The sequence below is a fragment of the Sceloporus occidentalis genome, unplaced genomic scaffold (assembly GCF_023333645.1).
Source record: "Sceloporus occidentalis isolate IW3139 unplaced genomic scaffold, rSceOcc1.0.p SCAF_20, whole genome shotgun sequence".
Taxonomy (NCBI): domain Eukaryota; kingdom Metazoa; phylum Chordata; class Lepidosauria; order Squamata; family Phrynosomatidae; genus Sceloporus; species Sceloporus occidentalis.
In genome coordinates, this window is record NW_028317000.1 from 7,636,875 (window position 1) to 7,664,826 (window position 27,952).

The following is a 27,952-nucleotide window of genomic DNA, read 5'->3' on the forward strand; positions in this document are numbered from 1 at the left end:
AATATCTTTGTCGCAAGCTTTCAAAGCTCCACTGGCTTCTCCGTCAGGCAGGATGTTACATACCAAACTGGAGAAAAAATTAGAGGTGTTAGTAAGATGCCTGCATTTTGTTGTTTCTGTCCTTAGCTAAGATGGTATGGGGTGGATATCTTTAGCAAGCTGACCCCTCCTCCTCTGGCCATGGGGCAATTGGGCAAAGTCCGGGAAATGTAAAGTCCATTTGCATCTCAACAAGGACTACTCTTATGCAGCTTTTGGACTAAGGGAGCTGGGGATGTTTAGCCCGGAGAAGAGAAGGTTAACAGGTGATATGATAGCCCTGTTTAAATATTATTATTATTATTATTATTATTATTATTATTAACCTTTATTTATAAAGCGCTGTAAATTTACACAGCGCTGTACATACAATCTTTTTAATTGGACAGTTCCCTGCCATCAGGCTTACAAAGACACAACACAAAAGGAGAAGGGAGTGGTGGTGGGGAAGGGGATGAGGTCCAGCAGTTCTTCTCTACCTCCGAGGCCTGGATCAGGGGAGATGGACTGGAGGGAGGGCTTGGCTTCTTAATGGATGGTTAATCATCTTCTAGGGAGGCCTGTTGGAGCTAGCCTGCCTCTCTAGTAGGATAATACATATAAAATACATAGCAATACAGGAAATGACTCAATAAAACAGGCAACAAAAGAACATCAAATAGCAAGTGACAATTATGCAATGTATGGGAACGCTTCTCTGAACAGGATAGTCTTCAGCTATTTGAAGGGGTGTCATATTGAGGAAGGAACAAGCTTGTTTTCTGCTGCTCCAGGGAATAGGATGCGGAGCAATGGATGCAAGCTACAGGAAAAGAGATCCCATCTCAACATTAGGAGGAACTTCTTGACAGTAAGGGCTGTTCGACAGTGGAATATACTGACTTGGAGAGTAATGGAGTCTCCTTCTTTAGAGGTCTTTAAACAGAGGCTGGATGGCCATCTGTCAGGTATGCTTTGACTGAGAGTTGCTGCATGGCAGGGAGTTGCGCCATGCTTGCGTCATCATGGTGGCCCTCATGTGGACATGAGGTTCCAGAGCATCCATTTGCTGCATGCTCCAGAACCGTAGAATCGGCGCCGGCACACTCCTTCTCGCCCATCTGTATTGGGTCTATAATTACAACTTTATTTCAATGGAGAAGTCTGGTTTTGCAGTTCTGAGTTTAACCACCAGAGGGCAACAAAATGAAATCCTAAGACCACAAGAGGCACCCCACCCACCCAATCCTGCAGTGAAGCCCAGCAGCCACCAGGTGGCAGCACAAGGCAGCTGATGCGCAAGGAAAGGAGACTGCTTCTGAAATGGCTTCCAGGCTTCGGAAACGTTTTGCAAAATGAGAGCCGGGTGGGGGGTTGAACGGCAAGGATGATCCACATCCTTTTAAGCCATATCCGCCTGTTCTCTATGCTACAGATATGGGGGAGCTGATAATTCGTACGCTCAGGGGTGAGAAAGGAGCTAGAGGTGTACTCTGTGCATGCTCAGAGTGTCCTGACTGAGAAGTGATCTGAGCCTAAGTGATCTGAGCCTAAGTAATCTGAGCCTGGTTGTATTGCAAAAGACTGCAGGACTGGTTGGTCTACAAACGGACCATTGAAGGCTCTCAGAAACAGCATTTTCTGCACAGAAAATTTCGGCATAGAGCTTTTTTTCTGCACAAAAGTGCTGTTTTTCTCTGCAAATGGTGCAGAATGTCTCCAGTTGCAGAATCTTCTTTGCAGGAAACCATACTTTCTGTGCAGGAAATAGAAAATATTTACTACTTAATAAAATATTTGCTGCTGAAAGTGCTGCTTCCTCTGCAGAAAATACAACCATGTTCAGATTTTCTGCGCAAAACCACCATGTTCAAAATTTTGCGCAGAATAAGTCCTCAACTGCGAAAGTTCTCATCAGGCCAGAATTCCCCACATTGGGGTTTCTTAACACTTGAAAAACAGGTTTTTCAACCATTTTTAAAATATCCTTTCCATCTTTAAAGGGAAAGAGGGAGGCAGAGAGACAGTTATTGTTGGTGCAACAACTGATGCAATTATTGATGCAAAGAGACAATTGTTGTTGTTGTTGCTGCTGTTGTTGTGTGCCTTCAAGTCACTTCTGACTTATGGCAACCCTAACACAAATGGAGTTTTCTTGGCAAGGTTTGTTCAGAGGAGGTTTATCGTTGCCTTCCTTTGAGGTTGAGAGAGTGTGACTCGCCCAAGGGCACCCAATGGGTTTCCATTGCTGGGCCAGGATTCGAACCTTGGTCTCCAGAGATATAATCCAATGCTCAAACCACTACACTATTGGGCGGATGATACTCGCCTCTCTTATCTTCCCCACACAACCATGACCATGGTTTTAAGGGCCGGCCCATGTTTGAAGCAAGGGACGTTCATCCAAACTGGCAAAGCCAGACCAGAAAACGAATCCATTTCCTTGCTGCTAATAAAAACCAGAGGCAGAGAAAGGAAGGATCTGTGGTCAAGGCTTCCTGGCAACTCAAGAAAAAGGGTGTGTGTTTACGGCGTGAGTCACCAGCCAGACATCCTCATTTGTCTCAAATCTGGAAGGTCGGGCTGAGTCATTTCGTTGCAGAATTCGTAACCAAGTCCGGAGGAATGTGGAGAGAAAGCAATGAGTGAAAGCCTTCCTTCTCCCCAACTTGCGATCTGCGTGCCATTAAAGGGTCAGTTTGCATGCATGCGTTGCTCAAGAAATGTGCATGGATGCAAGCCATAAGGCAGCACATTTTGTAAAATGAGATTAAATGAAATGGGAAGTCGAAAAGTTTGCATAGAAAAACAGCAACAGGACAATATTTCAGGGGAGGCCTTACAACTGGGAGAATCCTGGAAGCAAGAGGATAGATAGAGCATACTCTGTCTGACTGGTCATAGGAAAGGGAAAACCAGGAGGAGAAATGGAAGCTAGCCTAAACTGAGCAAGGGATTTGGTTCCAAAATCCATGGATACTCAAGTCCCATTAAATACAATGGCACAGTCAATTGGTGTCCCTTATATAAAAATGGCAAAATCAAGGTTTGCTTATTGGAATATATATATATATATATATATATATAGAGAGAGAGAGAGAGAGAGAGAGTATTTTCAAGCCAAGCATCCATGGATAAAAAAAATCCAGATATGGAGGGCCAACTGTATTTGCAACTGACTTCCCATGTTTGTCCTGTTTGTATAAAGCTTTTTATCACTTACGTCTCATTGTCTTCACTACAAAAAGAGTATTTTTCCAGTTCCAATGTGTGCATTTTTAATCTTGGCATTTTTTATTTGCAGTTTTCCCACATCCGCGGGGGTCCTTCGCCCCTAACCCCAGCAAAAAGTGGAGGGACCACTGTACCAAGGTTATTGCATGCAAACCATTTTTGCATTCAATAAACTTTGATGCGGTTTGATGCAGGTTTGTCATCCCTGGACTAGATGAATCTTGGACCTGATTTGAGATGGTTTTTCTCTTCTTCTATGTGAAGATGAGGCCGCAGTTGGGTTTCCACCGAACGGAGATCCCTTGCTTTCGAGTAACGGGTATTTGCTGCCGATGCTGTTTCGAGGTCTCTGGCTTTTTTCATGGATGAATGGCCAGCAGACAAGGGAGGCCAGCATGCAAAAGACAGGGAAGCTTCGAGAGCCGGGAACATGGGGGCAGACAGGACAAAACAGTGTGTGTATGTGTTTGTGTGTACACAATGAATGGATATTTGTGTGGCGTGTGGGCGCAACTTAAAAGAGTTCCAGTTTCCACAGGCAAGGGTGGTCCAAATGTAAATGCTCATGATAAGGTGAGAAAGCACACCCAGACCATAAATGTGGAACCAATGTGCTGGTTTCTGCAAACCAAGGTGTGGATCAACCCTTCCTTGCCTGGAAAGTGACTTTTTTTGGTCACATAAAAACCCCTTTTGTAGAGCTGTTTTGCATTCTCAAACAAAGCTGTTTGCCGTGTCAATGCAAGACAATGGGATTTAGGAAGAGGGCTTGTGTAGCCAAACCACAACAGAATGTGGTCAAGATGGTAAAAGTTATTAATCCGGATGAAGAAACAAACCAGGGGAAGATGCAGCAGTTTGCTTTTGCCTGGTCCTGCTGGGAAGAGTCTGGCTGGGTTAATTGAATACCAACTACGTTTGCATTTTGAACTCCCTTTAGCAGCAATTGGACTCCTAGATCCCTTTCACACTTATAACTCTCATTCAGCCAGATGTCCCCCATCCTATATCTACGCATTTCACTTTTCTGCCTAAGTGCAGTACCTTACATTTCTCTGTGTTGAAATTCATTTCGTTTGCTTTGGCCCAGCTTTTTAATCTGTTCCTTTCGAATGTTGATCCTGTCTTCTAGTGGGAAGAGTGTTAAGTCGAAGTTGACTTAATAGCCAACAACAACGACAACAATCCAAAACATCCCCGTTCCCTACAGTGGGACCAGGGCTGGGCTGTGGGCACTAGAATGGGCACAAGAATCATGTGAGTTGTGCGTTGTGGGTTGTGTCTCCGCTCCGGCTGCTCTTTCCACGGTCACTGCTTCTCTGAGATTACTTAGCTCTCCGGCCGCCTTGTGTGAGTCAAATCCTCGTGATGGAGCTCACTCCTCCTTTGCCCGAGGCACCGCACCCTGGCAAAGGGGCAAAATGCCAGGCTGTGAAGGCACCAGTTGTGTGTGTGTGTGTGTCTAAGAAGTACCCTGTGACTTGCTGAGAGGCTGTAGGTCTTAATGTGAGTCTTTGATTCTGAGATACGGCTTGCAGCCTTTTTCTTTCTGGAATGTGCCTCTCCGTTGAGGAGAGTAAAAAATTCAAGTTGTAAAATTTTTTCCTCCGGGTAGAAATTTGTGAATTTTTGTTACAGGGCCAAAACTTGACAGGTAAATTCCTGTAACAGGGTAGAAAGCCAACATGAACGATTGCAAAGCAGAAGGTTATTAGGATACATTCTTTAGCAAGCTAGAAAATTCAACAGGGTGGCAATTTCAGCAGCATTTCTGACTTATGGGGACCCTAAGGAGGATCTGTCATAGGGTTTTCTTGGCCAGTTTCTTCGGAAGGGGGTTGCTATTGCCGTCCACTGAGGCTGAGAGAGCGTGACTTGATCAAGGTCACCCAGTGTGTTTCATAGTTAAGCTGCGCATCATGGTTAAGCTGCACATGGAGCAGGAATCGAATCCTGATCGACAGAGTCGTAGTCCAACACTCAAACCATTATGCCACACTATCTCTCTCTTAGAGGGTAGAAATTCAGTAGATGAGTTCTTTCACATAGGATCATAGAGTTGGAAGAGACCCCAAGGGCCATCTAGTCCAACCTCATTCTGCCATGCAGGAACTCTCAGCTTCTGTTTAAAGACTTCCAAAGAAGGAGACTCCTTCTCTCTCTGAAGGACCATCTTCCACTGTCGAACTGCTCTTACTGTCGGGAGGTTCCTCCTAATGTTGAGAAAGGCGGGATATAAGAAAATAAAATGAGGAGGAGGAGGAGGAGGAGGAGAACATGAGTCAACAGTGCGATGCGGCAGCTAAAAAGGCCGATGTGATTTTAGACTGCATCAATAGAAGTATAGTGTCTAGATCAAGGGAAGTAATAGTGCCACTCTATTCTGCTCTGGTCAGGCCCCACCTGGAATATTGTGTCCAGTTCTGGGCACCACAATTTGAAAAGGATGCACAGAAACTGGAGCATGTCCATAGGAGGGCAACTAAAACGGTGAAGGGTCTGCAAACCATGCCCTATTAGGAAAGAGTTAGGGAACTGGGGATGTTTAGCCTGGAGAAGAGAAGTTTAAGAGGTGATAGGATAGCCCTGTTTAAGTATTTGAAGGGATGTCATATTGAGGAGGGAGCTAGCTTGTTTTCTGCTGCTCCAGAGAACAGGACGCAGAGCAATGGATGCAACTGCAGGAAAAGAGGTTCCAGAGCTCAACATTAGGAGGAACCTCCTGACAGTAAGGACTGTTTGACAGTGGAAGACATTCCCTTGGAGTGTGGTGGGGTCTCCTTCCTTGGTGGTCTTTGAACAGAGGCTGAATGGCCATATGTTGGGGATGCTTTGATTTAGATTTCCTGCATGGCAGGGGGTTGGACTGGATGGCCCTTGAGGTCTCTTCCAAATCTAGGATTCTATGATTCTATTATTTTAAAGGGGTGGAAGGATTGTCAGGATGAGTGCCAGCACACAAAAATTCCCCATGACACTTTTGTTGTGGCTTTGTGCCTTCAAGTCCTTTTCTGATTTATGGTGAATCTAAAGCAAACCTATCCTGGGGTTTTCTTGGCCAGATTTGTTCAGAGGAGGTTTGCCACTGCCTTCCCCTGAAGCTGAGAGAGTGTGACTTACCCAAGGCCAGCCAGTGGGCTTCATACCGTCATCCCATACCATTTTATTATATATATGGCAGCAAGTGGTATCTTTTGGAGTGGATCACTCCGCACAGACTCATGTCCTTTGCTGAAATACTCCAGTTGTCGTCCATCGCCGCAGATGACAAGTCCAATCCAGTCCTCTCAAGTTTTGCAGGAAAAGACCTGAGAGACCAAGAAATGGATGCATCAGCAAAAGGAAACCTGATCTCATTTTGTTTTCTGCTTTAAGGCAGAATAATGTGATTAGCGTCAGTCGCCTCCAGCAGAAACCGCTCTGTCCTGAAAGAGACCAGTTGGATGGCCAGATCTCATTCTCTTGGCTGCATCCACACTGCAGAAATAATCCGGTTCGACACCACTTAAAGTGCCTTGGCTCAATGCTATAGGATTCTGAGAACTGTGGTGTGTTGTAGCCCTTGACCCCTCTTTCTGTTTGTTTACAACATATACGATACAAAATAATCAAGAGTTTTTACTCTTAATGTGAAGTTGAAGGCTTTTCGGGCGATGTGGCCATGTTCTGAAACGCCAGGAACCTCTGTGCATGTTTAGGGGCCCAAAGGGCAGGATTTCATATCCAAAAAGAAACACACAAGAATCAGCGCAAAATTTCCAGTTTGCCCATGCATTTTGAATTTATTGATGCTCTCCTTCCGCATCAGGAAGTTCCAGTTTACTGCTCCACGTAACATAGGTTTCGACCTTTGAATTAATTGATTTGGAACAATTGCCACTCCCTGGTTCCTTACTCAGGAGTCAGTGATGTGTTCAAATCGCAGCTTTTGCATGAGCAAGTGGAGGCATGTCCACCCACTTATTCTGACTGGAAGCAACAGGGATCGGCAGTGTAATATAACCAGACTTTGGGTCAAACCGAACAAATCTCTGTTGTACAACATCCTGTTTCCCAATGATGGACTTTCTCTTTCCTTTGTCGTTGCTGTTAAACACCCTGGAGTCGATCCCGACTCATGGCGAACCTGTGCATGAGACATCTCCAAGACTCCTTGTCTTCCACTATTCTTATAAGTTCTCCCATATCCGCACCCATGACCTCCTTAATAGACTCCATCCATTTAGCATGTGGTCTTCCTCTCTTTTGCTTCCCTCCATCTTTCCTTGCATTGCTGTTTTTTCTAATGATTCATGCCTTCTCACAATGTGGCCAAAGTACGACAGCCTCCATTTAGCCATCTTTGCCTCCAGGAAAACCTCAGGCTTGATCTGCTCATTTACTTGCTCTTTTTGCTGTCCACAGGATCCTCAGCTCTCTTCTCCAGCGCCATATCTCAAATGAATTTATCTTTTTGTCCGTTTTTGTAACTGTCCATCTCTCGCATCCTTACACGGTAAGGGGAATACGGTTGCTTGTACGATTCTAACTTTCGTGCTTAGTTGCATATATTTCCTCTTTAAGAGCTTTTCCAGTTCTTTCATAGCTGCCCTCCCTATCCTTAGTCTTCTTCTGGTTTCTTGACCGCATTCCCCATTCTGGTCAAGGTCTGATCCAAAGTATAGGAACTCTTTTACTAATTCTACAGCCTCATTGTCTAGATCGAATTTGTGCAAATTCTCCCAGGGCATTATTTTTGTTTTCTGTAAATCCAACAGTAAGCCTGCCTTTGCACTTTCTTCTTTGACCTTCCTAAGTAGTTGATCTAGGTTTTCAAAGGGGCTGTGCAGGCCACCCCAAATGCCTTCATCTTCACCAGATTGGGGCCTTGGCAACTGCATGATGTGGCCCCGATCTGGCCTTTCTGCAGTTTTTTGTGGCTCCTTTTTGCACCATGGGAAGGATGCCGTAGCCACCAGTGCTGCAGGTTTATTGTATTCCTTTGGCACTGCATCAACAGTGATGGCGAACCTATGGCACGCATGCCACAGGTGGCACACAGAGCCCTCTCTGTCAGCACGTGTGCCATTGTCCCAGCACAGAGTTTGCCAGGGTTTGTTACTAGAAAGCCAGAGGGACACGGCACTTTGCAATAAATAAGTAGGTTTTGGGTTGCAGTTTGGGAACTCGGCCTCTAAATGGTTCACCATCACTGATCTAGATGCAGCTCCAAAGGAGCGCCATGACACTCCATGTGGTGCGGCACACAGTGTCACACTGGCCTGAGGGCATGCATCATGTGGATGCCATGCCCCAATTCTACCCCCAGGCCAGCCTTTCCCACCAGTCTGCACAGCCCCAAAGTTTTCTGCTAATGGTATAGTATCATCTGCATATCATACATTGTTGATTTTCCTTCCTCCTATTTTCATTCCTCCTTCTTCTGTGTCCAAGCCTGCTTTGCTTATACTATGCTCTGCATACAAGTTGAAAAGAAAAGGTGAAAGAATGCAGCCTTGCTTGACCCCTTTCCCAACTGGAAAATTGGCCTCTTTCCTCCACTTGCTTAAAGCTGGCATTTTGGAGGTAGATGGCTCCTGAAATGGGAGCTTTTGCAACTTGCAGCTAGGATGCAAGTAAATTCAGCCCCCTCAATGACCTTTCCTTTCCCTGTTCACATTTCTAGCCCTGAAAAGGGTTGACGCACTGAAAAACCTAGAATTCTTGTCTTTGCTGGGTTCACATTTCCTTGCAAGCTTTCACTGCCCCTTTGCTTTGGCTGCCTACTTTCCAAAAACGCAACCATCATTTTAAATAAGAAATTTGGGGACTGATGGGAAATTTAATTGCGAGGATGGAGTACCTATTTGGGGGGCAATGGCTTCATTTTGCCTCCCCTCCCATAGCTACATCCCTGGTGCAAACGCAAGAAGGAGGCCTGTAAAAATGGTTGCATCACCATGTCTACTTTATTGAGGGAGACAGACAGATAAAGTGGTGAAGGAGATTGGCGAAGGGTGCGAGGATCCACAAGTTGCCCGAGGATTTTAGTGGTGACTTTCCCAAAGAACTGGATCCGGCCAACCAGTCTTACCAGTTTATGAGCGCCCTGGAGACACAAGGTGTGTGTACATTGGGGGGAGCTTTGAAAAGGGGAAGGTGCGGTTCAATGCAGACTCCAGATTCCTGGGTGGGGATGTAATTTGCCACAGTGATTTACATTCTTGGGAAATGGTTTGCTTCCACAATCCCTTCGATTTGCATCAGGGCCTTCAATAGTTCAGAGGAAATGTATCTCAGCCTGTGCAAAAGACACACATTACCTAATGATAGAATCATAGAGTTGGAAGAGATCCCAAGGGCCATCCAGTCCAACCCATTCTGCCATGTACGAAGACACAATGACCAGACAGATGGTCATCTAGCCTCTGTTTAGAAACCTCCAAAGAAGGAGACTCCACCACCCTCTGAAGCAGCGTCTTCCACTGTCAAGCAGCTCTTACTATCAGAATGTTCCTCCTAATCTTGAAGTGGAATCTCTTTTAGTGTAGCTTGCATTCATTGCTGCGTCTCCTTGTCTCTGGAGCAGCAGACAACACGCTTGCTCCATCCTCAATGTGACACCCTTTCAAATACTTGAACAGGGATATCATATCACCTCTTAACCTCTTCTTCTGCAGGCTAAACATACCCAGCTCCCCAGGTCTCTCCTCATAAGAGATGGAAGTTTACTGCACTGGGGATAAAACGTTCCCCGATGCATTCTAACGTGCACAAGCAGGGCTGCGCACGGAGCGTGATAGGAACCCGATGGGACCCAGAATGCGACTTTACCATACAGGGAATGCCGCCGCCACCGTTGAGCGTTCCCATCACGTTCCCATCAGGTTCCAGAGGGAGCCATTTCTGGGAATGGTTTCAAAACAGTTCCCAGAAATGGCGTCCAATGGCGCCCTCTGGAACCCAATGGGAACGCGATGGACGCCATTTCTGGGAACTGTTTTGAAACCGTTCCCAGAAATGGAGCCCTCTGGAACCTGATGGGAACGCGATGGGAACGCTCGACGGTGGCGGCGGCATTCCCTGTGCGGTAAAGTCGCATTCTGGGCCCCATCGGGTTCCTATCACGCTCCATGCGCGGCCCCGCTCGTGCACATTAGAACGCATCGGGGAACGTTTTATCCCCGGTGCGGTAAACTTCATGGTTTCCAGAACCTTCACCATTTTGGTCACCCTCCTCTGGAACCGCTCCAGTTCAATATCTTGGCTGAATTGTGGTGCCCAGAACTGGACACAGTATTCCACGTGAGGCCTCACCAAAGTTGAATAGAGTGGCACTATTACTTCCCATGATCTCTAGACACTATACCTCTATTGATGCAGCCTAGAATCGCATTGGCCTTTTTAGCTGCTGCAGCACACCATTGACTCATGTTTAGCTTGTGGTCCACCAAGACTCCTAGATCCTAGTATTGTAGTCAAGCCAGGTGTCACCCATCCTATATCTGAGCCTTTCATTATTATTTTTTTCTGCCTATGTGCAGTACCTTACATTTCTCCCTATCGAAATGCATTTTGTTAGTTTTGGCCCAACTCTCTCATCTGTTAAGGCCATTTTGGATTCTGATCCTGTTCGCCAGGGTTGAGGAAAGATTAAATCACCATGTGGAATTATGGGAGTGCGGGCGCCATTTTGTCATTTGCCTCAGGCGGCAAAGTTTCTTGAGCAACCAACCCCCTTGTTCTCCCAATAAGACAGCCCCAGGTTGCTCCTGCCAGCAAAGTGATTTGCTGACTCTGCCACCCCCTTATCAAACAATCTCCCAATATCCCTCCAAATGCAAACAAGAGATAAGAAATAGTGCAAATATTTCCCTAAACACAGACACAGAAACAGACAAAGACACACAACAAATGTTCCGCCCGAGAGTAAAGAGAGATGACAATGTGGCTTTTAAGCCCTCCGATGACACACCCCAGGAAGGCCGACCTAGAGACAGCAAGGTAATCCAAATATAAATTTACAAGAGGACAAACAAATAGAATTATTTGGACTTCACAAAGGCAGATGTATTTTAAAGGGGTGAGGTGAGATCAAGCTACATTCCGAGGGAGTTGATTTGGAGGACAGGTTTGCAAAAGTGCAGGTGGCCATCTTGTTGTATAGGAAGATCGCTGTTGTAATGCAGCTAGGGACAGGGATGCCTAGCTGGACCTTACCCGGCGACTGAACGGATTCACACAAACAGATTCAGACAAGGTTGAGCATAATGCACATAATACCAAGTTTTCTCCAGGAAGTGCACATTTTTCATGCCTTCCAACCAGTGGCATCACTAGGGGAGTGAAGGGGGTACAGGTTGCACCAAGTGACATCCTAAGAGTCTGTTAGAAACAACTTGAAGGCACACGATGACAACAACAATTTATAATAAAATGTGTGTTTTGAGCATCTCAAGATAAGAGTTGGAGGCCAGGTCACTGTTGTTGTGTGCCTTGAAGTCATTTCTAAATTATGGCGACCCTAAAGCAAACCTATCATGGGGTTTTCTTGGCAAGCTTCTTCAGAGGGGGGTTGCCATTGCCATCCTCGGAGGCTGAGAGAGTGTCATTGGCCCAAGCATGACTCACCCAGTGGGTCTACATGGCAGAACCAGGATCCAAACCCTGGGTCTTCAGAGTCTTAGTCCAGCACTCAAACCACCACACCATGCTGGCTCTCATTGTCATTGCACTATGGAAAAATGTGGAAGGAATGGCAGAAGACACAGTAAGGATGATGTACAAGCAGCCCATATCAGTGAATGCCAAACTGCCAAAGATATGTGAAATTAACTCGGCATCTCCTTGATTCAGAAAATTCTCTAGGAATCTCTAGGTCTTCCAATGTAACTCTATGGTTAACATCTGCCAGACGTTGAACATCGAATCATGCTGGAGGACCTACAAATGCCTAGGGAAGGGGTTTCTCTAGGCACTTCTAGGCTCAGTACAATTCTACTGTCAACTTCTGGCAGAGTTGCGCAGGAGGACCTAGAAATCCCTTGAAATGACATATTGATCAAATTTGCAAATAACCAAATCCGCAAAAGTCAAAGCCACAAATGCAGAGGGTCAGCTGTACTTCTTAGAAGAGCTGTAGCCTGGGAATTTTCTGGAGACAGAGGTCTTACCCCTTGCCAGCCTGGTTTGGTTTGGAGGCTGCCAGTAGCAGACTTTTGCTTCTGAAATAAATTTTGAGGTAGTTTTTTGAGGGGGTTAAATCAACCAGTCAATTGCATATTCATCTGAAATCCCAAAACCAGCCCAAACATGGGCTGATGGTCTCCAAACACCGTATCTGCCTTTTCCAATGTGGAACAGGACTCTCCAACTGAATGAATGCTGGCCTAGGGCCAATGTCAACCCGGTTCATTGATGGAAAAGAAACCTGAGAACCAAAGGTTGAGCAGCAAGGTAATGTGCATTCAGGCAGGCATCACCTGTCCAAAAGCTTTCCTTTATTTGATCATTCTTAGTCTGCTACAAAGAGATCCTCTGGTTATAAAGCAAAGGAAACAACAAAAGCTTATTTTCCCGTTCCCTCCTTTGTTCTATGCTTTGTCTTCCCAACCTCTCTAGCCAAATATTCGATTCCATTTCCATATTATACCATGAAAACAGGTGCCCTTCTTTGAAGTATGTGATGTTAATCCATTTGGAATAGATGAGAAAGGACTCTGCTGTCTGCCTTGAAAGCGCATCTGTCTTTTTCCTTTTGACCTTCAGTTCTTGGGTTTCCTTCTCGCTACTAAATTAAGCCAATTTCAGTCCGAAAAACCTGTTAATCTTGGCACAGGATTCTTGGCGATGGAGACCAAATGATAGTGTAGTGGAAGCAGGGCTGGCAAGCACAACATTGCAGGACTTTTTGATGAACAGGAACAATGACATTATCTGCCTGAGTTTCAAAAGGTAATCCTGCCCAGTACAGGGTTTTCTTCAGAAAGAAATGGCCAACATGACATAAGAGAACTAGGGGCCCGAACAGACAGGCCAAAATAAAGCTGCTTCGAGTCACTTTGGAGATGTGCTGTTTAAATGACACATGCAACTTAAAAGGCCAGAAGCTGTGCCAAAGCTGCACTCTAGTCCTTAGGACTGGAGCATGGCTTTGGCATGGCATCCAGCTTCTTAGGACGCATGCATCATTTAAACAGCATACCTCCAAAGTGACCTGAAGCAGCTTTATTTTGGCCTGTCTGTTCAGGCCCTATGTTGTCCGCAACCTCTTGTTGATGATTTATTCCATCAAGTTGTCTTCAACTTATGACCATCCTATAAATGAGAGATCTCCAAGATCTTTGGTCATCAACAGCCCTATTCAGGTCTTGAAAACTCAGGACTGTGGTTTCCATGGTTGAATCGATCTACCAATTGTATGGTCCGCTTCTTTTCCTATGGTCTTCCACTCCTCTTTTCCCATGAGTCACATTGTCTCATGATACGTCCAAAGTACAATACCCACGAATGCAGCCATCTTTGCTTCTAGAGAAGGTTCAGGCTTGGGTTGCTTTCAGACCCGTTCCTTTGTCTTTTTGGTGGTCCTTGACATCTCATAAGGCTCCTCCAGCGCCACATTTCAAATGAGTTGCTTTTCATCCTGTCAACTTTCCGCTATCCACTTTTCATAAAACTTGGAAATATAGCACAGATGATTCTCATCTTGATGTTTAATGATATATCACCAACTAGGAGAGAGTTAAATGGGGCGAGGAGTATCCAGATCCCAATGCCCCACATAGAGCCTGCTCACATGTCAGATGAGATGAGATTAGAACTCAGGGCAGTACATTCCAACAAGCCCAACAGTCCACAACCTGTCAAGACACGAAGTCAGTGGCCCATATGAGTTGCTTGATGACATTTCACACCTCGATGGGCAAAAATGAGGCGTAGGCAGGAAAGGGATGAGAAACGGAGAGAGACCGTCTTGTTTGCTCGGGGCCTTGGAAACTCTGTGAGCCAATGAACTTCATCCGAAACCTAAATTTTAGAAAACGGAGCTCTGTTATTGGTTCATACAAACCGCTCCAGGCAGGTGGTACCTTGAGAGGCTGGACATGAAGAAGGTATAAAGTGACGCCATTGGTCAAATTCTGAGGATAACCTCAGTCTTCTTCATCTCAAGAATATCTCTGCTACGTTTTTGGAGGTAAGTGCCTTTGCTTTCTCCTCTGAACTGCTTCATCGACAAAAAAAAAGGCTGGTGTCTTTCTCTGCAAAGTCTAGAAAATTGATATTCCAGATGTGAAGTTGAAGGCTTTCATGGCCGGCATCCATAGTTTTTTGGATCTTTTTTCAGGGTTATGAGTCCATGTTCTAGAAGAGTTTATTCCTGACGTTTTGCCGGCATTTGTGGCTGGCATCTTCAGAGAATGCTGGCATGGAAGAGAGTAGGGTCACATAATATATATACTCCACTCCCTCCATGCCAGCATTCTCTGAAGATGCCAGCCACGGATACTGGCGAAACGTCAGGAATAAACTCTTCTAGAACATGGCCACATTGCCCGAAATACACATTAAAAACTATTCTAGATGTTGCTTTCTTGGGCCTTGGTTTGAACATCTGGAAGAAACCAGATGTCCTTTTTTCCCTTGTAATGGAATAGCAGATTACATAGTAGGGTTGGGGGAAAACAGACACTGGGATCCTGTATTCTGTTGAGGGTGAGGGAGGCAAGAGTTTTGAGGACATTTGGCCTCTTCTGTCTGCTTGGGAAGAGCTATAGAGTTTGGTAGTAGAGCGCATGCCTTGCACATAGCAGTTTCAATTGCTGTCACCTCCAGGTTTTGATAATAAATGGGACTGGAAGCAGGGAATGGGAAGGATCTCTATGTGAGAGTGGCAGCTAGACAGGTGGACAATGCTGGGTTATATGGACCAAGTACTGGTCTTGTTTTTATATTGATGTTTTTATATCAGAGGATGGGCAAGTGCAGCCCTGGAGCAACCAAGGATGTCTCAAAAGGGGCAAATTGCTGTCTTGGATGCTTCCAGGACTCACTTTTTAAATCAGTTTCAAGGTCTCGCTGTACTAACATTTAAAGATATAGCCATGTTAGTCTGTATGACCGGTACATGGAGAAATCTTATAGCACCTTTGAGACTCACTGAAAGAAACAAATTGGCAGCATGAGCTTTCGTAGACTAAAGTCTACTTCCTCAGATACAAAGAAAGGGGTTGGCAGCATGAGCTTTCCTAGACTTAAATTACTTCCAAATGCGTCTGAGGAAGTAGACTTAAGTCTACAAAAGCTCATGCTGCCAAGTTCTTTCTTTCAGATAGTCTCAAAGATGCCGCAAGATCTCTCTACATATGGTTCAATATTTAAAATATATATATTTCTGTGAACCAGGAATCGATGTCCAGATGCTTTGAGTATTTTGTTTTTCAGCTGGCTATGTGGGCCCCGTGGGTTATAAAAATGCACCCTGGGCCTGCCATAGTTGCCCACTCTGGTTTAGAAGTATTTGTGTCCTTCTGATTGACTTCATGTCCATTTGGTTGACTTCATGTCCAACAAACCCAATGGTCCACAACCTATCAAGGCTTAGATAGACCTTTGGTCTGGTCCAGTCTCTTTCTTCTCCTCCCATGGTTTTTTATCATGATAGAGGTAGCAATAGATAGAGACAAAGATAAAGATGATGATGATGGTGGTGATGGTGATCATGATGAAAAAGATGATCATGATGATGATGTTTTATATCAATCTCAGTTTCTCCCAAAACTGGGACTCAGGACAAACCACAAAGATATTATTATTATTATTATTATTATTATTATTATTATTATTATCATCTCGCCTTTCTCCCAAAGCTGGGACTCAGGGCAGCTTAAATAATAAATAAATAAATAATAAAGCTTACAACATTAAAAAAAACCATACAGTACAAAACTGTACAAAAATCGTATATTAAAATAGAATTAAATTGTTACGATAATTAAAGCAAATTCAATGCTAAAGTCAAGTTTAAAAGGATTAAAAATGCTTAAATTGCATTCAATTAAAAGCAAAGGCTGGAATTTTCTATCATGGTCTATGTTATGTAACTTGACATATACTTAGCTACATAGCAGAGCAGCTAAGAAACCCTGTTAGTGAATTGTGAAGATGCGCATTGACAAACCCTAGCTTGTGTCCCAATGTGCTTTGAGCCTAATGTGCATCTAGTCCCTCGTGCATCAGTCACTTGAATGGCTCCCTTTTGTAGTAACTCCTTGCTGAATCAAATCAGTCAAATGCACAATCAAATGAAGTATAACCATGAGCTTAACTTAAAAGCAGATCAATAAAAAAACTCCTTGCTCAGCAGCCAGTCAATTGCCAAAATTCATCTGAATAAATGAATATAGTATGTAGAGATACTGGGATAGATTGACAGACAGATGATGCTGAGTGCTGGTTCTGTGACAGACAAAATGGCACCAGCCACTCCTTGAGAGTGAGATATCAGCAGACTTGGGGGAATCACAACCGTTCGTGGAAATGCAAAAAAGTCTTGGCTTCATTCCCACTACCTTTTAAACCGGATCGCAATTCGGTTTGAACCAGTTCAAATGACACTGGTCCACACTTAAATCAAATCACTGAATCAATTCAACGAGGGGGGGGGGCATGCGCTAGACACATTTAACCCACATCTTTTGGAAGCCGGTGTTTTCCGCGTCTTTTTGGATAAATCGACTCTGCACAAGTGTGAACCAGATGCGGATTGGGATCAATTTAAATTTGCCGGTCCATTTTGAGCCAATACGTTTGTGAATGTGAATCACAAGTGAGTTATTTTACAGGGGGAAAATGCAATCGGGGCAAATGTAGTGGGAACCACGCTCCGCTGTCGAGTCGATCCATCGATTCGGATCGCAAACTGCTTTTTTTGTAAGCGGGTATGAGGCCCTTGTGGATCTAAACTAAACTGTCTCACACGGTCTTCCAATTTCATGCCCTCCGATTGCCCTGATTTAACAGGGGCGGTCCACTTTTTAAAGCTTGGTTTAAAATGTCCCGGTTTTTCTCCCAGCTTCTGCCTTTGCCTTCAGTTTGCTCCCATTGCTGCAAATTGAACTCAAAATACAAAAGTCATGCTTTATCGCACAACGTCAGTAGTGCGTCACTTCACTTCCCATTGTCGTCAGTTGTAAAAACGTACCTTTCATTGTACAGATTTTTCCAACATGACAAAAGACTCGGTTTTATGACCGTCTCCCTTGAGAAGAGTATTGAAGTGCTACAACGTCATGCGGAGAGGCACAGAGAAAACCGTTCCACTCCAGCTCCATTTCAGCTTTGTTTTCTCATTCAACGAGGCTCTTAGAAAGTTTCCATGGCCATGCTGGCTAGGGAAATCTGGAAGTTTTTGCCTTCCCCTCCCCAGGACCTGTTCTCAGATACAATAGGGACATGCTCTGAGGGATCTGGGAGTCCAAGTAGACCACAAGTTGAACATGAGTCAACAGTGTGATGTGGCAGCTAAAAAGGCCAATGCGATTTTAGGCTGTATCAATAGAAGTATAGTGTCTAGATCAAGGGAAGTAATAGTGCCACTCTATTCTGCTTTGGTCAGGTCCCACCTGGAATACTGTGTCCAGTTCTGGGCACCACAATTCAAAAAGGATGTTGAGAAACTGGAGTGTGTCCAAAGGAGGGCAACTAAAAATGGTGAAGGGTCTGGAAACCATGCCCTATGAGGAACGATTTAGGGAGCTGGGGATGTTTAGCCCGGAGAAGAGGAGGTTAAGAGGTGATATGATAGGCCTGTTTAAGTATTTGAAGGGATGTCATATTGAGGATGGAGCAAGATTGTTTTCTGCTGCTCCAGAGAATGGGACATAGAACAATGGATGCAAACCGCAGGAAAAGAGATTCCAGCTCAACATTAGGAGAGACATCCTGACAGTAAGGGCTGTTCAACAGAGGAACACACTCCTTCCTCAGAGTGTAATGGAGTCTCCTTCCTTGGAGGTCTTTAAACAGAGGCTGGATGGCCATCTGTCGGGGATGCTTTGAATGAGAGTTCCTGCATGGCAGAATGGGGTCCCTTGGGATCTCTTCCAACTCTACGATTCTATGATTCTATGCTTGCCTTTGTTTTTCAGTGTGCTTCATTTGCAATGACAACTCCTCTGGAGAAGGCCTTGGCCACCATTGTCGTCACTTTCCACAAATATTCCGGGAAGGAAGGTGATAAGTTCAAACTCAACAAGGCCGAGCTGAAGGATCTTCTGCTGAATGAGCTGCCAGCATTCAATAGCGTAAGTCCACCTCAGTTGTGGGGGAAAGCCATTGCAATAAAATTTATTAATCTGTTACCGTTAATACAAACATTAGGGTTAGGTGAAAAGCAGACGACAAAGAGCTGACACCAATGGATCAAGTCTCACCAAAGGCATTGCCCATCCGGTCCTCACCCACCAGTTTAATGCCCTACGGGTGCATGCCTCGCCTCATAGGGATGATACTTTAATCTGGCAGACTTCTTGTGGTTTTCATGGATTTATGAGATTTCTACCTTGATTTGGAAAAGAAACGGCTTCCTTTTTTGAGCCTCTCCAATGTGAAATTCAAATCATATTACATCTCTCTTTGGAGAAGGTCCTACATTGCTTTAGTGTTGCATAAATATCTACTCTCCAAAGCAAAATTCAAATAATATTGTCTCTCTTTGGAGAAGGTCCTACATTGCCTTAGTGTTGCATAAATATCTACCAATAGATCTTGTTAGCCAAGATATAAATACTTGAAATAAATACAATAAATAAATTTACTGAATACCGGGAGTGGATGGGAGGCTAAGTGCCCATCAACATTGTTGTTGTGGTGGTTGTTGTTTTGTGCCTTCAGGTCATTTCTGACTTATGGCAACCCTAAGGTGACCCTATCATAGGGTTTTCTTGGCAAGTTTCTTCAGAGCAGGTTTCCCATTGCCATCCTCTGAGGATGAGAGAGTGTGACTTGCCCAAGATCACCATCCACTTTACACAGCCATCCATGGATAAAGAATTTGTGGATATGGAGGACCACATGCATCTTATTAACTGCAGTGGACTATTTGTGTTACCATAATGGATGGTATTTTGATTCAATGTCATGGAAATATTATTACCATATAACGTTATGGAAATAATGTTACAGGGAAATATTACTTTGAAGTGCAGCACATTTTATTATATGTTGTTGTTGTCATGCGCCTTCAGGTTGAAGGCATATATGACAGCAACGGCAACAACAGCTCTCCTATATTGCATACAAATAATAGAAGGCACATTGAATCGTTGAGTTGGAAGGGGTCTCATGGGACATCAGATCCAACCCTCTGCTTAGTAGAGGAACTTTAGTTAAAGCATCCTCCGCAGGGAGCCATCCAGCCTTTTTCTGAAGACATCCAGAGAATGAGACCCCATAAAGACCCCAAGGATTCTCCCTCCTTGGAGGTCTTTAAACAGAGGCTGGATGGCCATCTGTCAGGGATGCTTTGATTGAGAGTTCCTGCATGGCAGAAGGGGGTTGGACTGGGTGGCCCTTCTTGGGGTCTCCTCCAACTCTATGATTCTATAATCACCTTTCTAGGTAACTGATTCTATTGCCAAACTGTCAAGATGTTCCTTCTAATGTTTGGTGGAAACCTACTCTGTTGTAACTTCAAACCATTAGACCTGGTCCTATCATCTGGAGCAGCAGAGAACATACCTGCCTCCTTCTCTCTGTAGTAGCTCTTGAGATATTTTAAAACCCAGTCTCCTGTTCACCAAACTGAACATGTCCAGCTTCTTCAACCTTTCCCAATATGTGAAATTGAAGGCTTTCATGGCCGGCATCCATAGTTTTTTGTGGGTTTTTTCGGGTTCTGTGACCATGTTCTGGAAAATTTTATTCCTGACGTTTCACCAGTAGCTGTGGCTGGTATCTTCAGAGAATGGTGGCATGGTGGCAAATGACTTACAGACCAGACAAAATAATCCAGCAAATGCTGCTCTCACTGAAGGGCAGGAATGACCCTCTCACAGCCGCATGATTTGACCACATACAATGCAGCTGTAGACAGGTCTACACTAAACGCAGCGTCCAAACACGAATCGAGGAACACGAGAGACACTGCAAACTGGGTCAGCTGGAAAAATCAGCTGTAGCAGAACATGTTATAAACCAACCTGGGCACAAAATGCTGTTTGAAAACGCTGAAATTCTGGACCATGCCAACAACGATTAGGTCAAAATGCACAGGGATGCCATTGAAATCCACAAACACCTGGACAACTTTGACAGGAAAGAAGAAACCCTGAAAGTGAGCAAAGTTTGGCTACCTGAAAAACATCAAAATCAAGACCTAGCAAATGCAAATGAAAACCACCCAGGATCAGAGCAGTTTCCCAGCAGACAATTGATCATGAATTAAACAGAAACCCTGAGGCCTTGCCATTCAACAACAGAACAATACACAGATTAACATGGAAATCACTCCTCCCAACCTAGAATCACACACAATATATATATATATATACCCCACTCTCTTCCATGCCAGCATTCTCTGAAGCCACAGATGTGGGCAAAACGTCAGGAATAAACTCTACCAGAACATCCCAAAAAACCCATAAAAAAACCTTCCTGATATATTTAGTTCTCCATCCCTCTTACCATCCTTCTTGCCCTTCTCTGTACCTGCTCCAACTTATTGATATCCTTCATCGCATGAGATGCCCAGAGTCGAATGCAAGAGATGAGGAAGACAGAAGGGAAAAAAATAACCAGCTAAATTTGGTCCCCATTTCCTAAAATTATGGTTCATTTTTAACATTTTCAACTTCTTTCTTCTTCTTTTTTTGGACGCTCTCAGAAACGGATGGATGCGGCTGAATTCCAGAAGATCATGGGTGACCTGGACCACAACAAGGACAACGAAGTGGACTTCCAGGAGTTCACCTGCTTCCTGGCTTGCGTCTCGATGGGATTCGATGAGTTCTTCCGGGGCTGTCCCAAACCTCCTCTTCCCAAGAAATAAACCCAAAGGGATATCACATGCCTAGAGGAGTGTTCTGATTTCCAATAAAAAACCACACATTAAAAGGTTCTTTTTATTACTCTGATCTGTTCTGCCTCTTCTTCTTGGGGGTTATTTGGGATTTTTAGAGGCGGATCTCCATAACACTCCAAAAATAAAAATTGGACAGTGGCTGTTTTGTAACAGGGACATTGGAGGGGATGCTGTCCCCTCCAATGTCCCCGTTTTGCAAGGACAGCGCCAAACAATCCTGTTGCCCTACCTTTTCAAATTGCTTTTAAAGTGACCCAGTTTCTCTCTCTCTCTCTTCTTTTCACTTCCCCCTTTGTCTTAAGCTTATTTTAGTTGCTGCAAACTAAGTTCAAAGTATAGAAGTAGTTTGTAGTTTATTATCTCAGTTCAAGCAGAGGGGGGGAAGTTTAATCTGGACCTTCCCAGTTGCTGTTGTTGTGTGCTTTCGAGTTGTTGTTGTTGCAAGATTTCTTAGAGGACGTTTGCCATTGCTTTCGTCTGAGGCTGAGAGAGTGTGACTTACCCAAGGTTACCCAGTGGGTTCTTATATTATTATTATTATTATTATTATTATTATTATTATTATTAACGGTATTTATACCCTTCAGCCCTAAAGGCTCTCAGAGCAGCTTACAATTATTATTATTATTATTATTAATTGGATAGTTCCCTGCCCTTACAATCTAAAAAGACATGACACAAAAGGAGAAGGGAATGGGTATCTTAGAATCATAGAATCGTAGAGTTGGAAGAGACCACTAGGGCCATCCAGTCCAAACCCCTGCCATGCAGGAAATCCAAATCAAAGCATCCCTGACAGATGGCCATCCAGCCTCTGTTTAAAGACCTCCAAGGAAGGAGACTCTATCACCTTCTGAGGAAGTGCATCATATTATTATTATTATTATTATTATTATTATTATTGAGCCAGGATTCAAACCCTGGTCTGAATCATAGCCCAACACTCAAACCCTACTTCCCAGTAGACATAGGCAAAAGCAAACTGCTGCAGCTTCTACTCACTTGCATCCTCTTCCTCATTCATAACTTTTGCCCTCTTGACCATGCTCTGATGCGGCTTGGCCACATGCATCCTGGCTTTCATCTTGCAATGTCTGAAATGTGAACCAAGCAAAGGCCGGTGGGCCTTAGATCTGATCTCTTGGAAAAGATGAGACGATTCTGAGATGGAAGAAGGTAATGAGTACGTTGAGCTGGATGAGCCAGAGAGGAGAAAATAACCAAGGGACTGTTTGAAGTCTAGCCTCCAAACCTGGTTATTAAATGAGATTTCACTCCAGAGCATCTGGAGGAAATTGCAAGGGGCCATATCAAAGAGAATGAACTGTCTAATTTTTTTTTGTTTGGTAAAAAAGAGTAATCAGAGAATATTTCAGATGCCTGGGTGTGTTTCTTCCAAACATCTGTCAGGCAGGTTTTAACTTGACAGCTAAATTAGCCCTTGCATCCAGGTCGGCCTGGGCTTGTTCATATCAGAGAAGTGGTGTGTTGGTAGTCAGCCAAAAGAAAGGGTTGAAGTGAATGGGTGACTTCTGGGTTGCATTGGAAGACAGGTCACAGGTACCAATGTCATGCCCATCAAATATCCTGACTTGAAGCGACTAAAACTTGGAAGACAGGACTTGTGTCCCTAGATAACTGGTGGAAAAGAATTCAAAGATATAGCCATGTCAGTCTGTAGAGTCAGTATATAGAGAGATCTTAGAGCACCTTGGAGACAAACTGAAAGATATAAAATGCAAAGATATAGCCATGTTAGTCTGTAGGATCAGTATGTAGAGAGATCTTGCAGCACCTTTGAGACTCACTTCAGCTGCCAACTTCTTTATTTCACTGAGTCTCAAAGGCGTTATATCTCTCTACATATTGGCGGGAAAGAGTTTGGGATCAATGGCTAACGCTCATTCTCGCCCATCCTGACAAGTCTGAGAGAGGTGCTTTTCGTTGGAGGAACCAGTCTTAGGCCACATTCCCAGTATGATTTAAAGCGAATCACTGATCGGGTTATATGACTGTCGTTCCTGTTTGAAACCAGTTCCGATCCTACTGCGATCGGTTTCAATCGTAACAAAGTGAGGCAAATGTTGAAAACCTGCTCTTTCCTGACACTAGTTCTTTGGTGGTTCTTTTGAAAAGAATCAACTCCGAAACGCGTTCAGCAAGTGGGTAACAACGGATCTGAATCACATCATTCTGGAATGGCAGAAGGGTGTTTATCATCCCACCTCAGTTTTTGGTAGATATACTGTACACTCTCTCAGCACTGCTTTTGTGCTTGTGGTGTGTGACCTATGGATGCATGATTTTTACAAACAAATTGCTAGAAGATTTGATTCACTGATTTTGCAACTACTTGCAATTACTTGGGCTGCAAGCCGGGCGATCAGCAGCTCAGTGAGGCAAGTAGTTGCAAAACCACTAAATCATATATATATATATAGAGAGAGAGAGAGAGAGAGAGAGTCCCAAGCCGGGTTGCCGCTTACATCACGAATGACGCACAAATGATTGACATACATTTTGAAGCAGCGCAAAGTAGTGGGGATGACAATCGTGCCAAAAAAGAAGCGATTACAAGGGGATAATGAAAAGATCCGCTTTCATAGTGGGAATGACGGACCTTTTGGAATCGATTCACCGACATGGAGCGAAGACAAATCGCAAACCGGTTTAAATGTAAGTGGGAATGGGGCCTCGATCAAGAAATCAGGTCTCAGGAAAAATTCAGCACACTCTGTCCATGTTCTCACATGTGCAGCGCTTTCCATGCAGGTGGGTTTAGCAGTAGAATTACGAGATCCCTGGATAAGCTAAACTGAAAAATCTGGTTTGTTATTTCATAAGTGGTTTGGGGACGGAGGGGACAAATGCAGAGTTAGGGAGAGTTTCTTTTTTGGATTGCAGCTCCCAGAATCAGTCAACCCAGTGGGGGATTCTGGGAGCTGTAATCCAAATGGCTCTGGAAAAATCACACCTTAATTTTGTCTATAACCGACCACTAACAAACACAGGTTAAGAGTAAAATTCAAAGATATAGCCATGTTTGTCCGTGGAGTCAGTATGTAGAGAGATCTTGTAGCACCTTTGAGACTCACTGAAAGAAAGAAGTTGGCAGCAGGACTTCAGAAATGCATCTGAGGAAGTAGACTGAAGTCTAGGAAAGCTCATGCTGCCAACTTCCTTCGTTCAGTCAGCCTCAATGGTGCTGCAAGATCTCTGTACATTCAGGTTAAGAATGGCTGTGTTCACATGGAAGTGATCTAACAGCAGAAAGCTAAAATACAAGTCTTCTCTAGACTTCGGAGTTTATCACACTGGGGCTAATTTCAGCACTAAAGAGAGATTAAAGCGCATTTAAATCATCCTGCAAATAACGTGAAAATGGCGAGTAATTGTGCAAATGATTATCACACGCAATCGCGCAAATCAAGTGATGTCGGAAATGCGCTGTTGCTGAAATCCTGAAAGTCCAAAGATGCACATTAATGCTTCTTTGTGACCACTTTAATGGCGGGTTTTGCACAATGTCACGTGAAATCGTTTCGCGTAATTACGCAATTTTTTCCAGGATATTCACAGGATAAACTCCCGACCTCCTTCGTGTGATAAACTCCTTCCTTGGGGGAAATGCGTCAGGCCAAGGCGAGGCGAAACTCGAACTCAGAACCAGTTGGGAGCCAAGAGATGGCTTGCAGCCAAAAAATCCTGGTGCAGAACGAAGCTGGAGGAACAAGCATCTGTAGAAACAGATACGACGAAGGAACAGCTGGGTGTATACAAAAAGAGTTGGCTGCCTTTATCTCCTTCTTCTTCTTCCGTATCGTTGCCTAAGTGGGTGAGTCTTTTCCCGTCCTTTTTGCCCCACCACTTTTGGAAATTTGGATCTCAAACTATCTTTGGGAGGTGGGATCCCCAAAACAAGGTGCGCTTTTTTAGCTGCAAGAGACTTCAGTCCAGCTCCGTAACTGGCATTTCCGGATTTTCACCCGGCAGAAAATACTTGTTGCAACAACAGCCAAAGATGCAGCATTTGTAGGGAAAAGGTGGGTTTTGAGTAAGGGCTTATGACTTTAGGGCTTTAGAGTTGCTAAATATCAGGGTCTCCGAGTCTCCGTTTTTCAGAAGACCTCCAGGCTGGAGACTTGGATGCGAATCCCCCAGTTTGGAGTCGGAGAGGCTCCGCTACAGATAAGAGGAAAGGTGTGTAAAAAATCACTCTCTCGACTTGCTACCATTTACAAGATTTCATTCACTTGTTGCTGCAGCATGCAAACTCTCCAGGTCATGGTTTGTGTATTTCAGTGGTTCCCAGACTTTGGTCCTCCAGATGTTTTGGACTTCATTTCCCAGAATTCTTTACTATTGGCCAACCTGGCTGGGGCTTCTTGGAGTTGAAGTCCAAAACATCAGTTTGGGAATCACTGATGTATTTACTTAGGCTGCTGCCACACTACAGAATTAATGCAGTTCAAAACTGCTCTAACTGTCATGGCTCCATCCGATGGAATCCTGGGGTTCGTCGTTTGTTGTGGCAGCAGAGCTCTCTGATAGTGCAGACTCAAATAGCTCACAGATCCCAGAATGCCATAGCATTGAACCATGACAGTTAAAGTGGTATCAAATTGGATTATTTCTGCAATGTGAATGCAGCCTTGGACCAAAAACCTCAGGGTTGCTGGGACAATCTTGAACTGCCAGTCCTATGCATTGGAAATGGTATTCACATGTCAAATGTGTGAACAAAACCTAAAGCATCTCACAGCATGACTTGTTTCCTTCCTCGGGGACCGAGTTCTAATTCTCCTCCTCTCTCCATTTCTTTTAGGTGCCACGATGCAAGCTCCCCTCGAAGAGGCCCTGAGTGTTATGGTAAACACTTTCCACAAATATTCCGCCAAGGAAGGAGACCCCTTGAAACTCAACAAGGCTGAGATGAGGGAGTTACTTCTCCATGAGCTGCCCACCTTCATCAGGGTGAGGTCACAAGAAGGGAAATCATAGAATCATAGAATTATAGAGTTAGAAGAGATCCCAAGGGCCATCCAGTCCAGTCCCCTGCCATGCAGGAATACACAATGTAGGCACCCCCAACAGATGGCCATCCAGCCTCTGTTTGAAAACCTCCAAGAAGGAGACTCCACCAATCTCCAATGGAGAGCGTTCCACTGGCGAACAGCTCTCACCATCAAGAGGTTCCTCCTAATGTTGAGGTGGAATCTCTTTTCTTGTACCTGGCATCCATTGTTCCAAGTCCTATTCTCTGGAGCAGTAGAAAACAAGCTTGCTCCATCCTCAAGCACCAAAGAGTAGGGGAATAAGATGAACTTGAACTCTTATCACAGGAAGGCAAATAGGATTTAAAGCTGAGATTGAATCTCTTTTCCAGTAGCTTGCATCCATTGTTCCAGGTCCTGTTCTCTGGAGCAGCAGAAAACAAGCTTTCTCCCTCCTCAATATGACATCCCTTCAAGTATTTAAACAGGGCTATCATATCACCTCTTAAGCCTCTCTTCTCCAGGCTAAACATACCCATCTCTCTAAGTCTTTCCTCATAGGGCTTTATGGTTTCCAGACCCTTCACCATTTTAGTCAAAACTGGATTATTTCTGCAACATGGATGCAGCCTACATTGTGTAACTTTATGCAGACTAATGTATGTAGCGGAGGATCTACAAAACCTTTGTAGTGAATTATGAAGATGTGTGTCACTGCAAAGGAGAGGCAGCATGGTGTAGAGGTTAGAGTGTTGGACTATGGGTCTGGAGGCCAGGGTTCAAATCACTGCTTGGCCATGACCTTAGACATCATGCTCTCTCACGTTCAGAAAGTGGTCCCTTGAACAAATCCCTTACCTAATAACATCACAGCAGCCTCATTCTGAATACAGAACATTGCAGAATGGCTTAATGTTATTTCCTATCGATGCCAGTCCATTTTTGTAACTATAAGTGCCATACTGAATTTCAGCCCATTTCCTTAATGTGTGGCCATTCCCAGAAAGACAACGCCTAGACCTGGTTTTTGCATACTTTTAGTTCAGATTGCATTGGTACAAAACTAGTTTTGGACCAATCTCACTCGCCGTCATAATTTCAACAATTTTAATATGCTACCCCAGGGTCCAGATTAAAACCTTGTGGGGAAATATGTTGAGCTTTCCTTCAATTTTGCATCTGCCTTTTGCTTCCCTGTAGGGGAAGATCCACGAAACCGGGTTTGAGAACTTGATGAAGAAACTAGATGGTAACAAAGATGAAGAACTGGATTTTCAAGAGTATGCCGTTTTTTTAGCTCTCACAGCAAACTTGTGCAATGAATTCTTCCAGGAGTGCGCTGATGAGAATAACCGGAAGAGATGAGACCGGCGTTTCTCATCCCTTTGCCTCTTTGACTGGATCTTCCCCGGCTTCATGGATCTTCTTGTTATGCAGAAATAAAAATGTTCAGAATAATGCTGTGTGTGTACTACTACTAGCTGGGCCAAAGCTAACAAAATGAATTTCAACACGGAGAAATGTAAGGTACTGCACTTAGGGTGGAAAAATGAAATGCACAGATATAGGATGGGGGATACCTGGCTGAATGAAACTACGTGTGAAAGGGATCTAGGAATCCAAGTAGACCACAAGTTGAACATAAGCC

At 44.2% G+C, this 27,952-nt stretch overlaps 2 protein-coding genes across 3 annotated transcripts; both read left to right on the forward strand.

Moving 5' to 3' along the window:
- The first annotated feature begins 2,635 nt into the window (after nucleotides 1-2,635).
- LOC149301869 (protein S100-A4-like) lies at nucleotides 2,636-21,344 on the forward strand. 2 transcript variants are annotated; one of them, XM_089483007.1, is made up of 3 exons: nucleotides 2,636-2,711; nucleotides 18,378-18,533; nucleotides 21,113-21,344. In XM_089483007.1, the coding sequence occupies exons 2-3, from the start codon at nucleotides 18,393-18,395 to the stop codon at nucleotides 21,275-21,277; spliced, it is 306 nt and encodes a 101-aa protein (XP_089339133.1). In that variant the 5' UTR covers nucleotides 2,636-2,711; nucleotides 18,378-18,392; the 3' UTR covers nucleotides 21,278-21,344. The 2 variants fall into 2 exon arrangements, with proteins under 2 accessions (XP_089339133.1, XP_089339134.1); XM_089483008.1 differs by lacking the exon at nucleotides 2,636-2,711 and adding an exon at nucleotides 11,170-11,235.
- A 4,799-nt stretch (nucleotides 21,345-26,143) lies between these two features.
- On the forward strand, nucleotides 26,144-27,669 carry LOC149301870 (protein S100-A4-like). The gene is made up of 2 exons (XM_089483009.1): nucleotides 26,144-26,284; nucleotides 27,505-27,669. The coding sequence occupies exons 1-2, from the start codon at nucleotides 26,144-26,146 to the stop codon at nucleotides 27,667-27,669; spliced, it is 306 nt and encodes a 101-aa protein (XP_089339135.1).
- The last annotated feature ends 283 nt before the right edge of the window (nucleotides 27,670-27,952 follow it).

Excerpts from the sequence above, each read along its gene's own strand:
- LOC149301869 (XM_089483007.1), top strand. The coding sequence starts at position 18,393 with ATGACAACTCCTCTGGAGAAGGCCTTGGCCACCATTGTCGTCACTTTC. Across the intron at positions 18,534-21,112 it reads AGCTGCCAGCATTCAATAGC|AAACGGATGGATGCGGCTGA; the intron begins GTAAGTCCACCT and ends GGACGCTCTCAG.
- LOC149301870 (XM_089483009.1), top strand. The coding sequence starts at position 26,144 with ATGCAAGCTCCCCTCGAAGAGGCCCTGAGTGTTATGGTAAACACTTTC. Across the intron at positions 26,285-27,504 it reads AGCTGCCCACCTTCATCAGG|GGGAAGATCCACGAAACCGG; the intron begins GTGAGGTCACAA and ends GCTTCCCTGTAG.